Here is a 20710-nt window from a genome sequence, read left to right as displayed (position 1 = left end):
TGCAACACGACAGTCGACTTGCTACTAACCTAACAGCTTCAATTCATCAATCCACCTCCTTTCAGTTGGTCTGTTCATGGAATAGACAATACTTGCTCTGCAAATTGATAAGAGTAACGTCGGTTCCTTGTCCAGGCACAAGGAAGCTCAGAGGTCACCATGGGTGACAGCGATCAGTATGAGATTCTCGAGAAAATCGGTAAGTGGTGCTTCCGTATGCATATATATACATGAATGAAACAGATATTGACTTCTCGCAAGGCCATGGCTCTTTTGGGATCATCAGAAAGGTCAAGCGAAAAACGGATGGCTACGTATGTTATAGCAAGCTTTAATCCAAAACGAAGACCCAACTCACACTTCGTCACAGGTCCTCTGCCGAAAAGAGATCAGCTACACACGCATGTCCCAGAAGGAGCGAGAACAGCTTCATGCAGAGTTTTCCATTTTGAGTTCTCTTCGTCATCCGAACATCGTCGCCTACTATCACCGGGAGCATCTCAAATCCAGTCAAGACCTTCATCTGTACATGGAATACTGCGGCAATGGCGATCTGGGCAGAGTCATCAAGACGCTCAAAGCAAATAACCAATTTGCGGAGGAACCCTTCGTCTGGAGTATCTTTACGCAGCTTGTCACGGCTCTCTACCGATGCCACTATGGCATTGATCCCCCCGAGGTTGCAAAGAACGTCCTTGGTCCGAGTAGCTCAAAACCCACCGCATTGAAAAGCAAAGCAGGGCAAATCATGATCCTCCATCGAGATCTCAAGCCAGAGAATGGTAAGACATTTGCACTCGCAGAAAAACTGGATGGAGCTAACGATTTGCAGTCTTTCTCGGCGAAAACAACTCGGTCAAACTCGGCGATTTTGGTCTCTCCAAAATCCTTGCTTCGCATGATTTCGCATCCACGTATGTTGGCACCCCGTTCTACATGTCGCCCGAGATATGTGCAGCAGAGCGATACACACTCCACTCCGACTTATGGTCACTTGGATGCATCATTTATGAACTTTGTGCTCGAGAACCTCCGTTCAACGCCAAGACACATTTTGACTTGGTTCAAAAAATCAAAATCGGCAAGATCGAGTCATTGCCACCAATCTATTCCAAGGAACTTCAATCAGTCATCCGCGACTGCCTTCAAGTTAATCCCTTGCGACGGCCCGACACGTGGCAGCTGCTCGATCTACCCATGGTCAAAATCATTCGAAAGGAAAGAGAAATTGTCGATCTTGGGAAGATACTTAAGACAAAGGAAGAGAGCGCTGGACAGAAGTTGAAAGAGGCGGAAGACAGGGTTGCGCGATTGCAACAAGATCAAGACCAGTTCAAGGCTGACATCGAAGCGAGCCTCCGCCGGGAATGGGAGGTTCGAGCGAGGCTCGAAATCGACCGACAAGTTCAGTTGGAACTGGAGAGACTGCGTAAAGCCTTTGGTCAGGAAGTTTCCGAACGAGTTGAATCAGAGCTCTCCGCACGGTTGCAGGCCATGACGCAGACCAGCAACGACGCAACAAATACAGCAGCTGAAGTCCTTCCCGAGTCCATTCCGCAGTCCTCTGTTAGCACAAATAGCGACGTTGATTTCCCATCCATGACTGATCTCAGCGAATTATCTCTGGAGTCACCAAATGCATCTAAGTCGGACGCAAATAAGAAGAGCAACTCCAGAACTCCCTTCTCACGGTCGCGAACCATGTTTGTCGGATCGCCTGCCGATGTGGCAATGGCTGATCCGTCTCCGATCTCCATCGCATCTTTGTCACTATCCCCCCGCCGAACAACTGGCAATGGCAAGGGCCGGAATATTTTTGCTGCAGCTGCAGAGAAGAAATGGGAACCAATGACATATTCTGACGACGAGGATGATGATGATGAAGACGACGAAGTTCCAGCACTTAATTCTCCAGTTGCGCACAAATCCCAGGGACGAAACGATCCATTCAAAGTTCCTTCCTCGGGTGCTTCCCGACCAGCGATGCTCCGCCAGAAGACCGCCCCAATGCGAAATATCGGTGCGCCTCAGCCCAGCCTGTTTGCCAAGACGCTTTCCGATTCGCCCTCTCGTCAATCTGTGTACGGCGGAGAGAAATCTATCCCATTGTCACCTAGTCGCCGTCAGACCAAGATCTCTGCGCCCACTGGAGCCGGCCGTGTCAATGGTTCTGGATCACCTATCAGCCATCGAGTCCAGCAGGGCAAACTCAAAAGCGGAATTCCCAGCGCTGTGGGCAGCAAACCGTCTGGTCATGGCGGCGAGGAGATGCGCAAAGCTGCCATGCATCGCAACATGGGCGGAAGGACGCTCGTCGAACTTGCTCAGGCAAGAGCTGGCGGTAGAAGCGCAGAGGAGGCCATTGCAAATGGCGAAAAGAAGGCGAATCGACCCACGACGCTGTCCGGCCCTGGCCTAGATGTCAAATACGCAACGAAAATGGCGGATAAAGACAAAGAAGTTGCTGTCTGGGACCCTGAGAGGGACGATATGCCCAGCCCATTTCTGAAACGAGGAGTAAGGCAATCAGCTTTTGGCGCTGCAGCCCTTCGAAAAGCTTAGTATTCCTTTCCAGCTGGAAAAAGCCCTGTGTGCTTCCAGCACCGAGTCACTCCCAGATAGTGGCTAAAATCAACTTGACGCGAACAAGGAATAAGGACCGGGAATGATATTCTGGCGTTGATAATTGCTATGGATATGGAGCATGGCGTTTCTCTCTTCTGTATTTTCCCCATGTCGCTCCTTCAATCATGCTTGAACTTTCAGAATACTCTCCGAATTGCGGCCGGAGGCTCCACATCGTCATCGTCTCCATCCACTGGAGCCTTAACTCTCCTCTCGCCACTCCGTCTCGACGGTGAAACGCGAAGACTGCTTCACCTTTGCTATTTCTCTCATACTGCATTTCAGCGATCTTAGGGGAAATCTGGCCGTTTTCACCTCGCTCTTTCTTTTTCTTTTTCTTTTTTTCCCCCCTCTTCCCTCCTCTCTTCTCTTTTTCCACATTGGCCTTTTTCTTCCTCTACTTTTCCCAAAGTTTTTCCAAAGCTCTTTCTCTCGTTCTCGGACTTGGAAAATGACAACCAGCAAGCAACTCTAAACGGCCCCGAATGGCGCGAATGGTGTGAATGGCGCTCATCTCATCTTTCTATTCATACTTTTTTTTCTTTCCTTTTCCCTTTTCTTTTGTGCCTTTTCGCGCTATGAAGGGATTGTAATTAACCTTTGCCTCATTGCATTAACTAAAACTTCTCCGCTTTCCCTTTTCTCTCTGTTCTTCTTTTTCTTTTTCTATTTCTTCTTTTTTTCAACCTCTTCTTTTTCCCTTTTTCCTTCTCTCCCTTTTTCTCTCTCACAATTACTTCCTGGCGTCACGATTCACATTTTTTTTTCTCTTGTGGCCACGAATCTCCGGTCTTTGAAAAGCAAACATGTCCTCGTGTCTCCTTTGTCTCGAAATTCGAGATTGAGAGATTGAGATTGCTTTTTTCTGATGCAAAGCACATAAAAACATTTGTGTACTTTGCCTTATCGATGTTGGATCAAATGGATCTCTTACCATCATAAACACCGGTTTTCTCTTTCTTCACTTTGAATCTTCCTCCCCTTCGGCATGGGAGAAATGATAATGTACATTACTTTTTTTAAAGGAAAGATTTTTTTAATTCATTTTCTCACACCATAATGGATTTGATTCTGGTCGACTTTGTGGATTTTGTGGGACGAGAGAAGTTGTAAGCTTCTATTGCTTGTTGGTGTTGTGTATCATGTACGTGTATCATCCGGCTTCTATTACATCTGATTCGGGGCAAGATGAAGTCTGAGGTCCGGGAGGATAGGGCTGGAGAAGGTATCAAATGCTTTCACATCAGTTACGACGCACAGGCAGCTTGATATCAAGCACCAGTAATCGGCGAGTGAAGCTTTGAGGAATGGTCGCGAGAATAGCACGGGCACACGGCGATGAACATATTCCAAGATATATCATGAACAGCATAATCCCAATGAGCCATAACGATTTCACGCTAGACGGGGCCAAATTGATGTACAATGACGCCTATGGATTGCTTGCATTCCACCATTTCATTCTCATTCTTACGAGAACGGCCGGCAGTCCCATCCCAGAGTGAAAAGCGAATAGATGTCCATCAAATAAAAAAAGCATTCATGTAACTCTATTGCTGCTTCACCCTCCGGAGAACAAACAACAAGGAAAAGAGAAAAATGGAGTATTTCCGGACTCCGGTATTTCCGCCCCCGATATCAAGTCACCATGCACATCATAACCGCCATCATTCTCCTCCATCGATCAACATATCGCGACGATTTCAGATATTGCAGGAGCGAGCCGTTTATGAGCCGGGGTTGGGGTTCATCTGGATTCATCATCAGTACTCATATCAAAAAAGATGGAGAGACCATTTGACAGATGATCATGTCGTTGACCACGCAAATGGGTTCCCCAGCTATTAGAATTCCCGCCGTACCTTTCTCTTACCGCCGGTCATGGTGACGTTGACGAAACGGCGGGTGTAGACTATTCTCTTCTTGGCACGGCCCTTGGGCTGCTTTCTCTTCTCCTGGGGCTCAACCTATTGTGACAAACGTCCATTAGCCCTTGTCCCATCTTCAGAAGTCTCCAAACGCCTTCCAGATGTCCCAGTCTTTCCATATCGCCTGATTGTAATATTTCCCTCCTGCTTCCTTTGCGATCTTTTTTTTGGGGGGGGGGGGACGGTCGAAGCTGGCGATATCGGTGGCGACCGAAAAGATGGATGACATCGGAAGGGTCCTCGAAAGACAATATAAATTGCGTAGAGCGGGTTCTTTTTATCGTACCTTAGGAGTGGCGGCCTTGACCTTACCGGCACGAGCGAGGGATCCGTGAACTTTACCCATGGTTGCAGAGTTTCGAAGTTAAGATCTGATGAGTGGCAAAATGCCGCGATAAACGTCAGTCCCGAGTGTTCCCAATCCAAATACGGTCTGAATATCGATATACGGCGCGGGAAATGAGAGCCGAAGAGTTTCTGAAATAGATTCCGGATTCTTCGAGGTGGAAAATTGATGCGATAGACGTGGATGGAGACTCACCGAAGCTCTCTCTCTTGGTGGTTGTCGACGTGATGATCGGGGGCTGGCTGGGCGATTCGACTCTCCAATTCCTTTCCTGGGTGTGCCATCGCTAAGCGAAGCGGTGAGTAAGCGGGGTGTCAAGCCCTAACCGTGCCCTATCAGAACGGAGTCGCGGCTGCTACAACCTGACTGAGGAAACATGAGCAAATCGAACGAATGTCTATTAAAGATAACGCTACAAATAGGGATATATATAATGATTATTTGAATTCGATTCCTTAAATTATGGAGACGTTCAAATCATTGCTATCATTGGGCTGGCGGTAGACTGGCGGTAGACTGGCTATAGAGGTGATTCATCCTCTTTTACGGTTGCCGAGGTACACATGGTATGCGTATGTGGCGTCTAATCAGATCATCTGATACGCACCCCCTCCTTAGCACTTTACGTTGTAAACAACGCCCACTGCTGCCCTCTTTGCTCTATCTCAGCTCTTTCAGAGCATAAATAGGTGCAATAACACCGAAGTACATTCTTAATATTATTCATCCTTTCATACGTATCACCTTGACCATGCAGCTTTCATCGAGCTTGCTGGCCATGCTGGCCAGTTGCGTGGCGGCGAACATTCTTCCATCTCCAGAACACATCTTCTCTAATCCTGGGGGCAACAGCCTCTCCGATTTCAGGATCCCTACTGTACATGAGTCGGCAATCATGGCTCGCCGGATCTTTCGCCTTGGCTCTATTGGAACGCTTTCCACTGTGTATCCATCAGCAGACGAATCATCTATCCAGAGCAACCCAAGCGATGTTGCCGGGGCGCCTATCGGGCTTATGGAATATTTCGCCGACTGTGAGCCCGATACGGCGGACCCGACTCTCCTTGCAATTGATATTGCGACGAGTTTCAGGAACGTTGCGGCTGGAAGCAACATCACGTTATCGTTGCGTTGGCATCCGCCAAGCTCAAGCCATCGATACTCCCCAACGGCTCTTCCTCGCTTTGCCTTGATTGGCACTCTTGAGGACATTCCTGAGTCCAAAGCCAAGGACCTTGGCTTGAGAGAATGTTTCGCCCGCTATCACCCCGATTCGATCGCCTGGATGCCTGGTAATCGTATCCACAAGAGCCATTGGGTTCGTTTAGTTGTAAAGGACATCTATTGGGTTGGAGGATTCGGCGATCGGGCGTACATTGGTTGGATCACTGCGGATGACTGGAAGAGTGTAACGGCAAAGGAGATCAATGACTGTCGCCTGCCCGGCGAGAAGTCACGACACTGGTCTTGGCCAGACTGGCTGGTTGGTGGATTTGAGCTATGAGACAACATGGGGTTATTATTTCCAAGACGTCGGGCGTTGGGAGAGATATTTTGAGCGTGAATCTGTTGAAGTTTTTCTTCGCCTTATGGTTTATGGCTGTTGCCATCATGCTATATGAAAGCTTTTTAGAGCGAATTAATTTTTTCCTAAATTGACGATGGCATGATAAGTTTGGACATGTGTGACTTCTTGACATGGAATGACGCGCAGAGAGCCACGAGGCTGACTGACTGGCTGTCAGTGTACCACTCGCCTACCCTTACACTAGCAACATACTGCCGCGAATTACCGCCTACCAGAGAGGTCCTCACGCTTGTGAAGGTTGTGCAACCTAAGTGAAGGCAGGGAAGCCCAAACTCAGTAACTGATCACCAAAGCGCCCCGCACGCGTGAGGCTTTAGATTTGCTTTAAGATGGGGTATCTACCCGTATGACGATGCCTCAAGAAACCGCTCTCCTTTCCCGACCCATCATGGCGGTCTCAGCATTTGTTTTCTTTCTCGGAGCGTTCCTCCTCGCCATTGCCCGCAGTCCATGCTGGGCACAGCCGTTTTGGCCCACGCGCTATGATACGTCTGTCTCCTTCCCTGTCTCACAGGCCGAGTTCTCCTCCCCCTCAGATGTTGGGTCCTGGTGGTGGCCGTTCGATCAACAGCCATGGAATGTTCTCTACCATCTTGGTGGCAATGGACCCTGGATTCAGAAGAAAGATGGGGTGATTAGTAGGAATATCGCAGCTCCCGAAAGTTGTGAAGTAGAGCAAGTCCACATGGTGAGTTTCTTCTACGGACAATATTTTAAGAAGCTTGTATAGCTGATCAGAAATGCTCAACACAGATGTCAAGACACGGCGAGAGATATCCTACCAAGGGCGCAGGGACGAGTAAGCATCAAAATACGCAGATACGTGCAGGGCAATTTACATTTGGTCGCTAAAGTTTCTTCCAGAAATGATCAAACTGTTGGATCGAATAAAGGCTTCAGGTGTTAAATTAAAAGGCGATCTGGGTTTTGTCAATGACTGGAAATTCTTTTCTGATGGTGTATCTGCCTTGGATCCCGCTCTGGATGAACCTCAGCTAACAATTATGATTAGATACCGACAGCAACTTCGAGCAGCTCACCTCTACTGGCCAGTATGCCGGAACTTTGGAGACATTCACGACTGGTGTCAAACTGCGAACTCGCTATGAGCACCTTCTCAAGTCATCATCCGGTTCCAATGTGACTCGAGTCTTTGCGGCGGGCTCTCAGCGCATCATTGACACAGCTAGCTACTTTAGTGAAGGTTTCTTTACACGGCAGGCGCAAAACTCGACAACTCTTATCGTTATTCCAGAGACAGATGACCTTGGCGCAGACACATTGACACCCGGTGTCACTTGCTTCGATTATGTCAATGACACCCAAAGTGGCCATGACCAAGGCAAGCGACAATTGTTTGAGTTTACCCACACTTACTTACCAGCAATATCGGACCGGTTTCACCGGCAGAACCCGGAAATTCACTTCACCGAGGAGGAGATCTACAGTATGCAGGAGATGTGTGGGTTCGAGCTCCTCGTCCGTGGCAGCAGTCCGTGGTGTGATGTGTTCACTCATCGTGAATGGCGCAACTTTGAGTACGCTCGGGATATCCTCCATTATTACCGCGGAGGGCCGGGAAATCCCTTTGGCCCCACAATGGGTTGGCTGTGGTTGAACGCTACAGCTAATCTTTTACATGCTGGCCCCTCTGCCGGTCCATTGTATTTTAGCTTGTGAGCCCAAGAAACGATGTCTCTCCCTATTCCTACAACAGACACTGACTCAAAGCAGCGTCCATGATGGCGATATAGTTCCCATGCTTGCGGCATTTAACATTTTTCCTGATAAGCATCATCTGCCTCTGCACCGTGTCGCGAAGCACCGCACGTGGCGTACCTCTCAAGTCACCCCCATGGGCGGTCGAATAATTCTCGAGCGGCTGCGCTGCTCGGCGGGCGATGACTCTTCCAATGACTTTGAACTGAAAGCGAAGAAGAGATCCTCTGGTTCGTGCTCCACTAGTCACTACCCATGTTTTTCAATTCTCTACTTTTTCCAGCGACCTTGAATTCCGTGTAATGTCTTGTCTAATAAGGATTTTTTATAGATGCCAATGACGAAATTTATGTCCGGCTCAACATTAACGACGGGATCGTGCCCATTCCTTCTTGCGACTCTGGACCTGGATACAGTTGTCCGCTAGACGATTTCCTCGAGCTTGTTCGGCGTCGCGGCGAAGAAGTTGGTGATTTCCGTGAAAAGTGTGGACTTGGAAAAGATGCGCCTGATCGCATCACCTTTTTGCACCAATAGCATGTTGATATACAAAATGTCTGTCCAACTTGGGACATGTATAAAACCTTTGCAGCATGGCATAATCCCTTTAGCATTACTCAATTGTTCAAGAAAGAGTATTAAAAGTTCTAGTGACATTGTCCAGCCAGACTTGCGCCATACGGAAACGGGCAATAATAAATGATGTTTCTGAAGCCACTTGCTTTGCACGCAATGACAAGAACAGTGACAAGATTCAAAAAAAAAAAAAAAAAAAAAAGCAAAAAAGATGCGTCGTCCGGGAATCGAACCCGGAGCTCGTCGATGGCAACGACGAATTTTACCATTAAACCAACAACGCCTCACATGATTGGCCATGTGTTAACTCACTTATGTATCTTATGAGTGCCATTGAAACTTTTCCACTTCCATTTTATGGAAAGGGCCGTGGTGCGGACAGGACGAATCTAGCTTAATGACAGGACTCTCACGCTAAGTAAAGTACTCTTTCTCAAAGCAGTATTCTAAGCAAGACTTGCAAGTACCTTCGAGTGTTCTTAGGTATTCTTGTATTTTAGTCTTAGTTACTTGTCTAGTTATACATTTAACTATCTTTTAGTGATACTTCTAATTATCTCTATGCTCTCCTCAACTATCTTAGCTACCTAGTCTAAGGTATTTATCATTGTTTTAGTTAACAAAGGAGCCTCTAATATTATGTTTTATGTAGTAGACAAGCAAGAACTATTATTTCAGTTATATTTTAATAAATTCTAGCAATTTTTTAAGGACTCTTCCTCGAGAAGGTTCTAGGGATTTTTACTACTTAATTGATAACAGGGTCAATTAGAGGAGCTCTAGAAGCCATACTATGGTGATTCAAATACTTCGTACAGTAGTTACCTTAGATACCTTGTCTTCCTTAGCATGTATACATCGACTAGCGTCCTGTCATTAAGCTGGATTCATCCTGTCCGCACCACTGCCCTTATGGAAATTGTTCTTGTATGATCGTGGTTTTCTTATTGCTGTATTATTTTTTGTTGCATGTAAGTTTTGTAGCATGGTAGTAAGTTATAGTACCTTCCATTTCCGAACCTTGGGCTGGTATACCTTAGCTCGTATAATGTTTCCAGATTGCTTGTATCTTCGTGGCACAATACTTTTGCAAAAGGCCTTTGGCTTGGGGTTCGTCTGCTTTATTTTTAAGCTGCAAGCCTGCACCACGCATTATTTTCAGAGATGCGCGGTCAATCAAGGAAACAACGAGCTCAAAGCCTGTGACTCTACAGAGCAATTGGCTGGGGGCTACGTGAAAGCAACGGCCAGGATTGTAATTCTCCCTCACCATCTTCAACATGTCGCCCATGGAGCAGGGGCTTGGTGCAGAATGAGGCTGTTGGATCCTCATACAGATTTTTTGGGCTTTTCCTGTGGCCACTACGCTTCAATATTTTCAGAGATGGGGTTGCCAGTAGCGCACAGAGTTGTGGGACTGGGATTATGCACTCTAGTACTTCCAGGTCCTCCGGTAGAGACTGACAGTCACTGAATCAAGACATTTGGAGAGGGACAAAGCCCATCGAGAATTGTCGGCGATCGAGCTTCGGGCGACTGGCCTCAATATAATTGTGAAAAGAAAGCTCTCCGGTGTGCAGACTACCGGGTGGGAATGTCAAAGAACACCATCCTAGGCTGGTCTTTTTGGAAGGCGGCGTCGAGCCTGAAGTAACCTTTGCGTTCGAACTGTACAATGGCGCTATGCTCAAGATCCTTTACGTTAATGTCCGCAAATGCCTGCTTTCTGAATTCGGTAACAGGCGTAAGGAAATCGCCGACTTCGTCCGTTTTCTCCAGCTTATCCTTCGAGATGAGGTAGTCGAACGACACGAGATCAACGTTGACCAGGTTCCCATCCACAGCTGCGAGCCAAGTGATTTTCTTGGTCTTCTTCACGTCACCGCCCTGGCGAAACTCGAGGTCGAGCGCGGCGATTCTCTTCCCGTCTGTGTCCTTGGTGATCTGCCTAACAAATGCGTTTCCCCAGTTCATCAGCGTAATTTCCTCGTTCGCGGTGAACGATTGGGCGTCGACTTGCTCGAGCACAATCGTCTTGCCGACCAGTACCTTCTTTGTACCAAGCTCCGGCTTTTTGATATACTTCGGCTTTGTCAACTCTTCCAGATTGTCAACGCCGTGAACGGTACAGTATACTGCGTCTTCTTGAAGAATGGCTGTGTGTCGAGGCGCGACAGGGTCAATGTACTTTTTATTAAATGCCCAGAATGCATTCCACTCCAGGTTGAGCGTATTCCGACTAGGTCCTTGCTTAAGGACAAACTCTCGCAAAGCCGCCACGGTCATGCCGCGCCTTAAAATGCCTCTGATGGTTGGCATACGAGGATCATCCCAACCCCACACTTTGCCTTCCTCTACAATCTGGGTCAATTTTCTCTTGGAAAGTAGAGTCCGGACAAAGTTCATTCGCGAGAAGTCGTATATGGGCACCTTGCGGAGGCCAAGAGCATCCTGGAACCACTCGTACTGAGCGTTACGGTCGCGATACTCGTTTGTTCTTAGGGCAAGCGTCACGCCCTCAATGGAGTCGAGAATTGGAGCACAAAAGTCGTAAGTCGGATAGACTTTCCAGCTCGTCCCGGTGCGATGGTGCGGGGTGAGATTACAGCGATAGATGACCGGATCCCTGAGCGTGCCATTGGGGCTATCGTAGGCAATCCTCGCACGGATACACCAGCGCTGACCCTCAATCGATCCGGTCGTCATCTCCTCAAACCGTGCCAATGTCTCCTCGATGCCAAGGTTACGACGCTTTGAAGGCAATCGATTCTTGCGCTCCTGGTCGCCTTTGCCTAATTCCGAATCGTCGGCGAAGGCCTTCCCTTCCTTAATGAGTTGGACGGCAAGCTCATACATTTGCTGGAAATAATCGCTGGAATAACTGGTCGCATCAGGAACGATATCCATGAGTTCCAAATCCTTTATGATGGCATCTTGGAATTCCATCGACTCCTTTGAGGGGTTTGTATCGTCAAAGCGGCAAAGTAATCTTCCGCCAGGTCGTACATGGGCGAAGTAGTCGTTGAGCAGGGCTGCCTTCGCGTGTCCAATATGAAGATATCCGGAAGGCTCAGGAGGAAACCTTGTGACGATATGGCCTTCCAGTGTCGGCAAGTCAATGTCATAGCTAGCGCCGGCTGATGAGGCTGCCGCGCGCACCTTAGCACGCTCCTTGGCGGCGGGAGCTGTGAGCTCTTCAATCAACTCGGATAGCCAGGGATTTGAAGAATCGATGTAATTGTACCACCGAAAGACGTTCCCTACGGCCTTTTTCATCAATGACAGAGCGATATGATTGCTTCTCAAAGTTGTCCATATTGCAAGGTCAGCGATGCTGATTTCATGGTCGATCAGGTACGTGCGCAGGGTGAGATGGGCATCCAGATCAATCAAGGCGGTTTCCAAGTCTCGGCGATTCTTGCTCGCAAAGGCCTCCATTTTTTTAATCCACTTGCCCGCCTAAGAGAAGAGAAGGATAATGAGCCTTTGTTTATAGAGAGCCAGTAGTGTCATGACATACCTGTACGCCTCTTTTCTTCTCAGAGAGATCTGCAAGGCAGCGTATGACAGCCATATCAGTCACCGTCTCTCCTTCCATTTGTGTCAATTGTACCGATGAGGTGTCTCCAAAATTGCTGACGGCGTGGAACCTGGTCGTGAGACCGGGCAGAAGCTCAGCACGATTGAGATATCTTGCCAGCACCAGACTTGGCAGCACAAGTGCCATCTCAGCATTAGCAGCGACATCCAGTGTAGCCATGGCGTCGTCTTCTGTAAGAAAGTGTGTTCTGCGACAGAAGGACATTGGGCTTGGGTTAGGACAATGGCTGTTTTGTAAGTCCTGTATCATGGGGGATCTACAAGCCTTCTATGACTCAAGCGATCGGCTGAATTTAACTCCTTATACTACAAGAGGTACTTTTGGCCAATTCTCCAAGTCAGTAGTGTGCCTGCATTTTGACCATATTAGTACTACATTTTATACATTATTAGAGAGTGTTGTAATTCAATAAGTTAGTTATTAAATGTTTATAGTTATACTAATTTTTAGTTAACAGCCAACTATATTGCTTAGCTTCCGTGCTCTAATCAATTAACTAATCCAATCTAGAAATCTATACTATAGTGGGAAATAGACTGAAATTAGTACGAGTACTATAAAATGGATTTACTAGTCCTAGTTAGATTATAGATGTTGAACTATCTTATCTACGAAATAGTTAGCCATATTTAAGGTATATAGGTGGAAAATATTCAATAACCAAAAATAATTTACCTCAACACAAGAACTTGATTGACAGCAGTCCAGGACTCCAAGGGTACTATACGAATTTTGCTCGAGCAGGTGAAGAAAGTCACTCTATTCCCTTTCATACTATAAAATTTTCTGATATCCCTCGGAGCCTCCATTAATCTAGCTTTTGGTTCCGAGAAAGGCGAGCCTTTTTCCTTGAATTGAGATCGCCGGTTGCAAGCCATTTGGTTGCCTCGATTAACTGGATAACATTTACATATTGTTTGAAAACCATAAAGACGGTGGAAAGAGCAAGGAGGATCCATGGCCCCGTGCTGTCAACTTTATTTGCCCTGGCCCCCAGATGTCAATAAAACATAACGCCGGTGTTCATCCTGTAGGGTTTACCTAGCTACCTCCATAGCAGCAGCGCTCCATGGGGCGATAGAATCTCTTGAAGAGGTAGGTGTATTTTTGTATGTCGCCGTTTCCATGTCGTTTGCCTGGCGGAATAGGAGGTTGCCGTCAAGAGTAGGCGATTGAAAGGAGAAGGAAAGGAGATAAAGTGCAATAAAGAACAACTCGTTAAATGCGCAAACAGTAAAAAGTACCTTCTAATTCATACGTTACATATTAAATCCCGTTGAGCTACGGTTGTCAACGACCCAACTTACCGGGTTGGAATAGTATATCCTTAATACCTTTGGCCGGTTTTCATCAATCTCCTTATGACTCTGGCCAGTGGTGCCCATGGCCAGCGTCGCGTACATGTGGGCGTAATGGCTGGCCAGGTCCAAGCTGATCAGACATTGAAAGACCATACTCCACGCCGGAAATACGCTGGCAAGAAAAACCAATAGACATGAAGTGGTACACCGGTCGATAATCATGTCGAGGACGGCCCCAAATTGGGTTGATTGGTCGAATCTCCTTGCCGCGGCTCCGTCGAACGCATCAAGAATGCATGAAAGGCCATAGAAGAGAATGCAGGTTCGGGGATGAAGGGGCATGAAGTAGAGAGAGGTAACGACGGACAAAACGCGACCGTATCCTAGAGCAGATTTCAATTAGTATGCATATTGCGCCTCGCGCGGTCATTGCTCAGAAGGAAAGCACCGATTAGGTTTGGGACAAAAAGGAATATATTTTCTGAGGTTGAGGTTGTGGTCCACCTATGATGTCCCAGGGAGTCACTATTAATTTGCTGCCTGGAGTTACCGGCATTTTGGAGTTCTGCCATGGTGAACGTCAAGTGCTGGCTTGCAGGCCGGCCGATGTAACTTGATAAGTGGAAAAAGGAAAAATTGTATCAGATGGAGTATTGCACACAAGAATGTGTAGAAGATGAACTTGAGGTCCAGCCTCGAGATTTCGTGGCTCGGTGGTAGAATGGAATTCGAACGTCATGGTGCGCGTAATGAGAAGTTCCAGTGGAATTATACCCATGCATCCCTGGCATCCGGCAGGGGTCTACAAGAGCTGCAGATACGAATACAGTTAAACCGAGCCTATTCTCCATTATAAGCCAATGCGTCAACTTATATTCGTTGTCTACCTAGGGTACACCTGTCAATTCAACATATGAGTCGGACTTTTGATAGGCATCCATTTAGCTTTTGTTACATAGACACATATATTCTTCCATAGCATTAAAAGAAGATAATAATGAGTGCTTCCGGGAAAAACAACAATTTTTAGTCAAAAACTACCCATATCAGATTGGCCCCAGAATATTTACCAATGCTTGCTGTAGTTGTTGTATTTTATGACACATACGGTATGGAGTAAAAACCCACATAATTACAGGTAGGCTCAAGTCGATTGCTGTATACTCCAAGCACAAATTGTCTTGACAGAGTATACTATATAATAATTATAGACTGATAAGCCGTCGGGAAGGGAAGCTTCTATATGAGAATAATTGATAAGTTTTTCTTAAAATCCATCTCCAGTCTCCTCGCTCGTAGGACAAGTACGTCTGTGCAAACACTGTATGGCTAATAGATGACTAAGCGAATATATACTCCGTCTTCGGGGCGAGGGGCAAATGCCACCCGGGTAGTTCTCTTCTTCGGGGGCACCAGAACGAAGATATTAACCACATGAAGTATAATACAAAGCTTAGATAGTCCAAGCAATTTGTGGCTGGACCGTCTCTTGCAAACTCCAGATTATTCTTCCGAAAACCGGAACTTTATATTAACGAGTAATTGTTAGGGTGAAAAAATATCAAGCTATATTCCAAATTGGGCACTACTTAACTTCAAGTGCGTTTTCTAGAAAAGTCCAGACATCCGAGGTACCTCTCTTCGCGCTTAGACTTGTTCTCCGTCATGGAAAATCTCGTACTGAACGAAACTGCATCTCAACACTACTTTGAGTATCGTTAGCATATACTGTGCCTTCTAGACCTCATAGCTGCATGAAAAATTCCCCACTTCGTTATGGAAGGAAAGGTCTACAAAGCTGAATATATACCAGTAATCTTTTGGTATGGAGAGCAGAGGCACACATGGTACCTTAGGAAGTAACCCCACGTTACCCAACTAGGCAAAGGTGCCTGTGGTTTTGCGGCTACGCTAAAATAGTGGTCTGTCATTAAGTAAAGGAAACCTCTGACTGCAAAATAGTCTTGATGGCAACATCCATGGATCCTTACCGTGTGCGATGGTGCAATCGATCCCCCACAGAATCTTCAGCACTAATTTGTCATACAAAATGTCTCCATATACATTTCGTTTCAGAAGAGCGCGCCCTTCTCATGACATACCAGGAATCCTTATGCGAGGTTCGAAAGCACGATGAATACCTCTCCAAGCTTCACATCCGCCGACAATAAAGTCCAGCATGACGTTAAGCCATCTGGCGGCGATGCGACTCAAACCTATACGGACAAAGATGAGCTGCAGCTCAATCATGGCGGCCAAGGCGCCACGCAGCGGCGTCTGCGAAATTACCAAGTCACGATGATTGGAATTTGCAGTGGTCTGGGGACAGGTTTATTCATTGGTACGGGATCTGCATATGCAAAGGCGGGCCCGGCAGGTCTTCTCTTGGCGTACATTATCGTTGGTTTCATTCTTTGGTGCGTCATGCAGAGCATTTCTGAACTGGCAACATTGGTAAGTCATTTGAGAACTTTTTTTGCAAATCAATTGGCTCGATACATGGCCTTCCATGTCTCCCATATTCTGTTTCTCCTGCTAACGAACGGGGTTCTGGGGAAAACAGTTTCCAGTCGCTGGATCCTTCCCACATTGGGCCACTCGCTTTATTGATCCCTCTGTCGGTTTCTCGCTCGCCATCTCATATGGCTACTGCTATACGATAGCAATTGCTTCAGAAACGTCGGCCTCGGCAGTGCTTGTGTCGTATTGGACCGATCTCACCCCTGCCGTGGTGATCAGTATTGCTTTGGTCCTCATCCTGCTCGCCAACTTGGCCAGCGTGCGCTTCTTTGGCGATGTCGAGGTCTTCTCTGGCGCTGTCAAGGTGCTTTGCTTCCTTGGTCTCATCATTGTTTCGATTGTCATCTCGGCTGGCGGCGCACCTAACCATCATGCCATCGGCTTTCACTACTGGAATAACCCGGGCGCATGGACCAATTTCAACGGCATTACTGGGCCTTCAGGACATTTCTGTGGTTTCGTGGCTGCTTTTGTCAATGCGTCATTCAGCTTCATTGGCGTTGAAACCGTTGTCATTACTGCCGCCGAGGCCATTGATCCTCACCGAAGCATCCCCAAAGCTGCCAAGCGCGTCACTTTCCGCATTGGCTTCTTCTACATCCTTGGCGCCTTTCTCATCGGGATAATTGTGGCCTCGAACAACCCAAACCTAGTCTCGGGCACCGGCAATGCCAATAGCTCGCCGTTTGTCATTGCCATCAAAGAAGCAGGCATCAGCGTTCTGCCGTCTATCGTCAATGCTTGCATTCTCGTTTCCTCCTGGTCTGCTGCCAACTCGTACTGCTGGGTCGGCTCACGTATCATTGTGGCCATGACCACCGATCGTCAATTGCCACAGATCTTCGGACGCACCACGTCAAATGGAGTGCCTTACGTTGCGGTCATCGCCGCCTGGTTATTTGGCCCGCTTGCCTATCTGAGTATGTAGTAATCTGTATCGACCATACAAAATATCTGCTAACATGGAATCAAATCGTTAGGTCTCGGAAGTGGCGGCCCCGCGCAAGCATTTAACTGGCTCCTCAATTTGAGCACCGTCGCCGGTCTTATCGCCTGGGCCACGCTTTCCCTGTGCTATCTCCGTTTCCACGCCGCGCTAAAGGCTCAGGGTATCAGCCGCGACACGCTGCCGTGGAAGGGCCCTCTGCAGCCATACGCCGCGTGGGTCGGCCTTATCGGCTCCACCGTCATCACCCTCATCAACGGCTTCTCCGTTTTTCTCCGGGGTAATTGGAACACATCGAACTTTGTCGCTTCATACGTTGGAATCCCCATTTTCATTGTCCCAATTATCATCTGGAAGATTATAAAGCGCACAAGAGTAAGTCCTTGTCCTACGGTCCTATGTATTGCCAAACATGATACTAACACTATTATAGTTTGTTCGCGCTTCTGAAATTGATTTGTGGTCTGGCCGTCTCCCCGAGGGAGAAACCAATGAAGAGGAAGGCGTTTCCAAAAAGCTGTGGAAACGCGCTGTTGCGCTTGCCGTCTAGACTGTAGACTCTAGACCCTAGAAGCTTGTTTCTTTTTTTGTTATGTTATTTTCTTTTTGGTCTATTTTATGAGTCCATTTTTACGACGGCTGCATAAATACCATGCATTTTGAATATACTACCTTTTTTCTTTTGTGGTAGAGTCCGGCACAGAATGTGGGGTTTCTGGGTTGCTTACCGCTATTTCATTATGAGGTCCTTTGACTCCTGGCATTTGTATACACCCATTTAGTTAATTCTTCTTCTTCTTTTTTTGCCATATCGAGCATGAGTACCCCCGGCGAGGGATATAAAGCGTTCTAGAAATAAAGAAGACGTCTTTAATCGTTGTTAGAAGAAGGGCAAATACTATCAAACTAGCGCAGTTATGTACTTTGTGTGCAAAAACTTGTGTTTTCACCAGAAATCTTGCAATTTGATCTCACAAAAGCCATGGCTAGCGTGCTTCATGTTATATCTGAATAATGTTAACAAAATAATCATCTACAGCATTAAGTTCAAAACCCCCCCGCCCCTTCATATATATGGTGGTCGGTTGGGCCGATTGGCCTCAGCCAATTTAAAACCCTCCGGTAACTGCTATATAGTGGCACCAAAAGCTCCTTGTAAGAAGATGGATTGAATCAATTTAGAAGATGAAGAAAAAAGAAAAAAGTAATATTATAAATCTAACTTATTGGATATCGTAAATCTAATTGCTTGATTTGACATCGCCGGGATACTGCACGCGGCGGACCATGGACCTCTTGCATTCAGAAATGTTTTGGATGCCAGCGAGACCCATACTTTGGTCGAGATCCTACGAAGAAAAAGAGAAAAATGATTAGATTGTAAAGCTTTTGGGACCACGAGTGCACACTTACCGCCAACAATCCGCGGAGAGCGTCCTTTGCGCCTAGCTTTCCACCCACGGCAAGACCATAGACCCATGGCCTGCCAATCAAGACACCTTTAGCGCCGAGCGAAAGGGCCTTGATGATGTCGACACCGGTACGAATGCCCGAATCGAACAGTACTGTCAGTTTGTCGCCCACGGCATCCACAATCTCGGGGAGCACATCGAGACTGCCGACTGCGCCATCAAGCTGCCGGCCGCCGTGGTTGCTGACGACGATACCGTCCACGCCCTTTTCCACAGCCAGACGGGCATCGTCGACATGCTGAATACCCTTGAGGACAATGGGACCGTCCCAGTGTTTCTTCAGCAGATCAATCTGATCCCACGTGTGCGCTGCGCCGGAGAAGATATGGCCCGCCCATTCCTTCGACGCGGTCAGAATGTCGTCCTCAATCTCCTTGCCGTGCTTTTCGGCAAATTTCTTGCGGAATACCGGGTCGGTGAAGCCGGCCTGGTCGCCGATGCCCTTGAGAAAGGGCACATATGCTTCATCCAGGTCCCATGGACGCCACGAGAGTGCCCATGTATCGAGCGTCACGACGAGGACTTCGTAGCCGGCTTTCTTAGCGCGGTTCAGGAGCTGGGTTGGGATCAGTTTATGTGTTCAATTGGATAAAAGATTTGAAGTGAATGACTGACAGAAATAGTAATGTCGTTGTCTTGTGGCCAGTAAAGTTGATACCATCGTGGCCCTGCACCGTTTGCTTGTGCAATCTCCTCCATGCTCGAGCTCGATGCGGAACTAGTAATGTATGGCACGCCGAGCTGCGAAGCCACCTCGGCGACACCAGTCTCCTTGTCTTCATTGAAGATGACTTGCACACCTACAGGTGCCACCAGGAGCGGGCTATCATATTTCTTGCCGAACAGCTCCACGGTCACATCTCGGTGAGTCGTGTCGCGGAGCATACGGGGGACGAGCTATTACTACAGCGTTAGATTTGTCGTGCACGGAGCTTCAAGGATTTGAAATGTGCAATTGATGGACGGCGAGGGGTTGAACGGGGGAAAAGACGAGAAATTACCTTCCATTGTCTGAATGCTAGGCGGTTAGCATCCATCGTGGCCCGCTCGCCCGCTCCGCCCGCAACATAATTGTAGCTTGTCGCTGGCAGATGCTTCTTCGCCTGCTCTTCTAATTTATTCGGATCTGTAGTCACGGTGGGCTTGATATTGTCTAACGTGCCCCGCGCATAAATTTCATTCTGATAGGCACCATAGTTGCGGGCGACTGGATGCGGGTCTTGGACTCTCTGCGTGGCACTCATATTGGAAAGTTGAGGAGTTTCAATTGCGTATCAAAAAGAAAATGAACTATATGAAATGGGAATGAATTACGAGGGCAATGGCACTTGAAATAGAGTTGTTCACCAATTCATTTCTAAAAGGACTGATATCACCATCGGACACAGCCCTGTCCGGAAAAACTCCGAGCTCATCGTCGATTGGAACTTCTGCCACCATGATGCATTACCTCCCTACTATTGAGCCATTGGACAGATTATGACGTTTTTATTTCGTCTAGGAACCCTTGCCGACTTGCATTGCCGCTGCCGTTTGATCCGTTTGCTTTCGGGATTTATCTAATCTTATCGATTGTCAGCGTTCAAACTTTCCCCATCATCGTCATGATGGAGCTTTCATGCACTTTTCCCATCTCGGTCGGTTTCCCGTATGAAATCATCCATATGTCCGGAGGAACCCTAGATTTTCCGAGATCCGAATGCCCCTGACCATAAATCATTTATCTTATTGGCATCGACGTTACATAGGATATATTGGGCAACATTATCATTAGGTTGGGCTGATGGACCTCGGCCGAGCCCTTTTCTCCGCTTGTCTCCGTCAGTGGGGTATCCGCCAGGCTACGTTGGAGCAATCATCGCAAAGTAAGTTTTTGGGAAGGTCTTCTAGCAAAGTCATCCTACCTCAGGTAGGTAGATATGCTGTGCCACAGTTTGTCTCAGCTTCTGGCCGCAGATGCTCAAAGACAGAAGAAATGCCTACTATGACTCCTCGTGACTTTCTTTCCCGTGAAGCACCTTCCCCATTGAGGATGACACCCCACAAAAGCAATCTAGCCGGGTCAGACTCTTAAAGAGCCTTTCTGTA

At 47.4% G+C, this 20710-nt stretch overlaps 9 protein-coding genes and 1 non-coding gene across 10 annotated transcripts; 5 read left to right on the top strand and 5 right to left on the bottom strand.

The window, feature by feature from the left end:
• Positions 1-159: 159 nt before the first annotated feature.
• L228DRAFT_270135 (kinase-like protein) lies at positions 160-2562 on the top strand (the record flags this gene model as incomplete). The annotated part of the gene is made up of 4 exons (XM_018335374.1): positions 160-199; positions 262-314; positions 371-782; positions 833-2562. The coding sequence occupies 4 exons, from the start codon at positions 160-162 to the stop codon at positions 2560-2562; spliced, it is 2235 nt and encodes a 744-aa protein (XP_018186420.1).
• Positions 2563-4155: 1593 nt separating this feature from the next.
• On the bottom strand, positions 4156-5088 carry L228DRAFT_249677 (ribosomal protein S30). The gene is made up of 3 exons (XM_018333145.1): positions 4840-5088; positions 4488-4592; positions 4156-4376 (listed from the first exon to the last, which is right to left on the bottom strand). Exons 1-3 carry the CDS (start codon positions 4897-4899, stop codon positions 4353-4355), a joined length of 189 nt encoding a protein of 62 aa, XP_018186419.1. The 5' UTR covers positions 4900-5088; the 3' UTR covers positions 4156-4352.
• A 443-nt stretch (positions 5089-5531) lies between these two features.
• On the top strand, positions 5532-6521 carry L228DRAFT_249676 (hypothetical protein). The gene has a single exon (XM_018333144.1). It carries the CDS (start codon positions 5651-5653, stop codon positions 6401-6403), a length of 753 nt encoding a protein of 250 aa, XP_018186418.1. The 5' UTR covers positions 5532-5650; the 3' UTR covers positions 6404-6521.
• Positions 6522-6761: 240 nt separating this feature from the next.
• L228DRAFT_249675 (phosphoglycerate mutase-like protein) lies at positions 6762-8923 on the top strand. Its single transcript, XM_018333143.1, has 6 exons — positions 6762-7175; positions 7241-7286; positions 7352-7444; positions 7500-8163; positions 8222-8436; positions 8538-8923. Exons 1-6 carry the CDS (start codon positions 6876-6878, stop codon positions 8741-8743), a joined length of 1524 nt encoding a protein of 507 aa, XP_018186417.1. The 5' UTR covers positions 6762-6875; the 3' UTR covers positions 8744-8923.
• Positions 8924-8994: 71 nt separating this feature from the next.
• On the bottom strand, positions 8995-9065 carry L228DRAFT_t107. The gene has a single exon. It is a non-coding gene; the product is annotated as a tRNA-Gly (tRNA).
• A 545-nt stretch (positions 9066-9610) lies between these two features.
• L228DRAFT_180676 (hypothetical protein) lies at positions 9611-10310 on the top strand. The gene has a single exon (XM_018329566.1). The coding sequence runs from the start codon at positions 9768-9770 to the stop codon at positions 10254-10256; it is 489 nt and encodes a 162-aa protein (XP_018186416.1). The 5' UTR covers positions 9611-9767; the 3' UTR covers positions 10257-10310.
• Positions 10311-10363: 53 nt separating this feature from the next.
• Positions 10364-12542, bottom strand: L228DRAFT_270131 (glutamyl-tRNA synthetase; the record flags this gene model as incomplete). Its single annotated transcript, XM_018335373.1, has 2 exons — positions 10364-12241; positions 12303-12542. The coding sequence occupies 2 exons, from the start codon at positions 12540-12542 to the stop codon at positions 10364-10366; spliced, it is 2118 nt and encodes a 705-aa protein (XP_018186415.1).
• Positions 12543-13117: 575 nt separating this feature from the next.
• On the bottom strand, positions 13118-14414 carry L228DRAFT_249672 (phosphatidylinositol synthase). Its single transcript, XM_018333142.1, has 4 exons — positions 14133-14414; positions 13691-14067; positions 13425-13630; positions 13118-13369 (listed from the first exon to the last, which is right to left on the bottom strand). Exons 1-4 carry the CDS (start codon positions 14254-14256, stop codon positions 13192-13194), a joined length of 885 nt encoding a protein of 294 aa, XP_018186414.1. The 5' UTR covers positions 14257-14414; the 3' UTR covers positions 13118-13191.
• A 1233-nt stretch (positions 14415-15647) lies between these two features.
• Positions 15648-18106, top strand: L228DRAFT_249671 (putative amino acid permease). Its single transcript, XM_018333141.1, has 4 exons — positions 15648-16138; positions 16248-17124; positions 17185-17525; positions 17584-18106. The coding sequence occupies exons 1-4, from the start codon at positions 15818-15820 to the stop codon at positions 17698-17700; spliced, it is 1656 nt and encodes a 551-aa protein (XP_018186413.1). The 5' UTR covers positions 15648-15817; the 3' UTR covers positions 17701-18106.
• A 24-nt stretch (positions 18107-18130) lies between these two features.
• Positions 18131-20120, bottom strand: L228DRAFT_284774 (FMN-dependent alpha-hydroxy acid dehydrogenase). The gene is made up of 4 exons (XM_018336260.1): positions 19624-20120; positions 19238-19519; positions 18564-19178; positions 18131-18499 (listed from the first exon to the last, which is right to left on the bottom strand). Exons 1-4 carry the CDS (start codon positions 19864-19866, stop codon positions 18392-18394), a joined length of 1248 nt encoding a protein of 415 aa, XP_018186412.1. The 5' UTR covers positions 19867-20120; the 3' UTR covers positions 18131-18391.
• Between the last annotated feature and the right edge of the window lie 590 nt (positions 20121-20710).

This window comes from Xylona heveae, assembly GCF_001619985.1.
Source record: "Xylona heveae TC161 unplaced genomic scaffold L228scaffold_9, whole genome shotgun sequence".
NCBI classification, from domain to species: domain Eukaryota; kingdom Fungi; phylum Ascomycota; class Xylonomycetes; order Xylonales; family Xylonaceae; genus Xylona; species Xylona heveae.
This window is presented reverse-complemented; position numbering and strand designations above follow the sequence as displayed.

What these genes read in the sequence shown, in the direction of transcription:
- L228DRAFT_249677 (XM_018333145.1), bottom strand. Translation starts at nt 4,899, where the DNA reads ATGGGTAAAGTTCACGGATCCCTCGCTCGTGCCGGTAAGGTCAAGGCC. An exon ending in TCAAGGCCGCCACTCCTAAG is followed by an intron (nt 4,593 to 4,839) that starts GTACGATAAAAA and finishes TTGTCACAATAG; the next exon opens with GTTGAGCCCCAGGAGAAGAG. An exon ending in TGACCGGCGGTAAGAGAAAG is followed by an intron (nt 4,377 to 4,487) that starts GTACGGCGGGAA and finishes TGATGAATCCAG; the next exon opens with ATGAACCCCAACCCCGGCTC.
- L228DRAFT_249676 (XM_018333144.1), top strand. Translation starts at nt 5,651, where the DNA reads ATGCAGCTTTCATCGAGCTTGCTGGCCATGCTGGCCAGTTGCGTGGCG.
- L228DRAFT_249672 (XM_018333142.1), bottom strand. Translation starts at nt 14,256, where the DNA reads ATGGCAGAACTCCAAAATGCCGGTAACTCCAGGCAGCAAATTAATAGT. An exon ending in TTTTGTCCCAAACCTAATCG is followed by an intron (nt 14,068 to 14,132) that starts GTGCTTTCCTTC and finishes AATCTGCTCTAG; the next exon opens with GATACGGTCGCGTTTTGTCC. An exon ending in GGATATACTATTCCAACCCG is followed by an intron (nt 13,631 to 13,690) that starts GTAAGTTGGGTC and finishes CGTATGAATTAG; the next exon opens with AAGGTACTTTTTACTGTTTG.
- L228DRAFT_284774 (XM_018336260.1), bottom strand. Translation starts at nt 19,866, where the DNA reads ATGAGTGCCACGCAGAGAGTCCAAGACCCGCATCCAGTCGCCCGCAAC. An exon ending in TAGCATTCAGACAATGGAAG is followed by an intron (nt 19,520 to 19,623) that starts GTAATTTCTCGT and finishes CTGTAGTAATAG; the next exon opens with CTCGTCCCCCGTATGCTCCG. An exon ending in ACAACGACATTACTATTTCT is followed by an intron (nt 19,179 to 19,237) that starts GTCAGTCATTCA and finishes ATCCCAACCCAG; the next exon opens with CTCCTGAACCGCGCTAAGAA.
- L228DRAFT_249671 (XM_018333141.1), top strand. Translation starts at nt 15,818, where the DNA reads ATGAATACCTCTCCAAGCTTCACATCCGCCGACAATAAAGTCCAGCAT. An exon ending in TTTCTGAACTGGCAACATTG is followed by an intron (nt 16,139 to 16,247) that starts GTAAGTCATTTG and finishes TGGGGAAAACAG; the next exon opens with TTTCCAGTCGCTGGATCCTT. An exon ending in AGATTATAAAGCGCACAAGA is followed by an intron (nt 17,526 to 17,583) that starts GTAAGTCCTTGT and finishes ACACTATTATAG; the next exon opens with TTTGTTCGCGCTTCTGAAAT.
- L228DRAFT_249675 (XM_018333143.1), top strand. Translation starts at nt 6,876, where the DNA reads ATGGCGGTCTCAGCATTTGTTTTCTTTCTCGGAGCGTTCCTCCTCGCC. An exon ending in TACCAAGGGCGCAGGGACGA is followed by an intron (nt 7,287 to 7,351) that starts GTAAGCATCAAA and finishes AGTTTCTTCCAG; the next exon opens with AAATGATCAAACTGTTGGAT. An exon ending in CTGGAAATTCTTTTCTGATG is followed by an intron (nt 7,445 to 7,499) that starts GTGTATCTGCCT and finishes AATTATGATTAG; the next exon opens with ATACCGACAGCAACTTCGAG.
- L228DRAFT_180676 (XM_018329566.1), top strand. Translation starts at nt 9,768, where the DNA reads ATGGTAGTAAGTTATAGTACCTTCCATTTCCGAACCTTGGGCTGGTAT.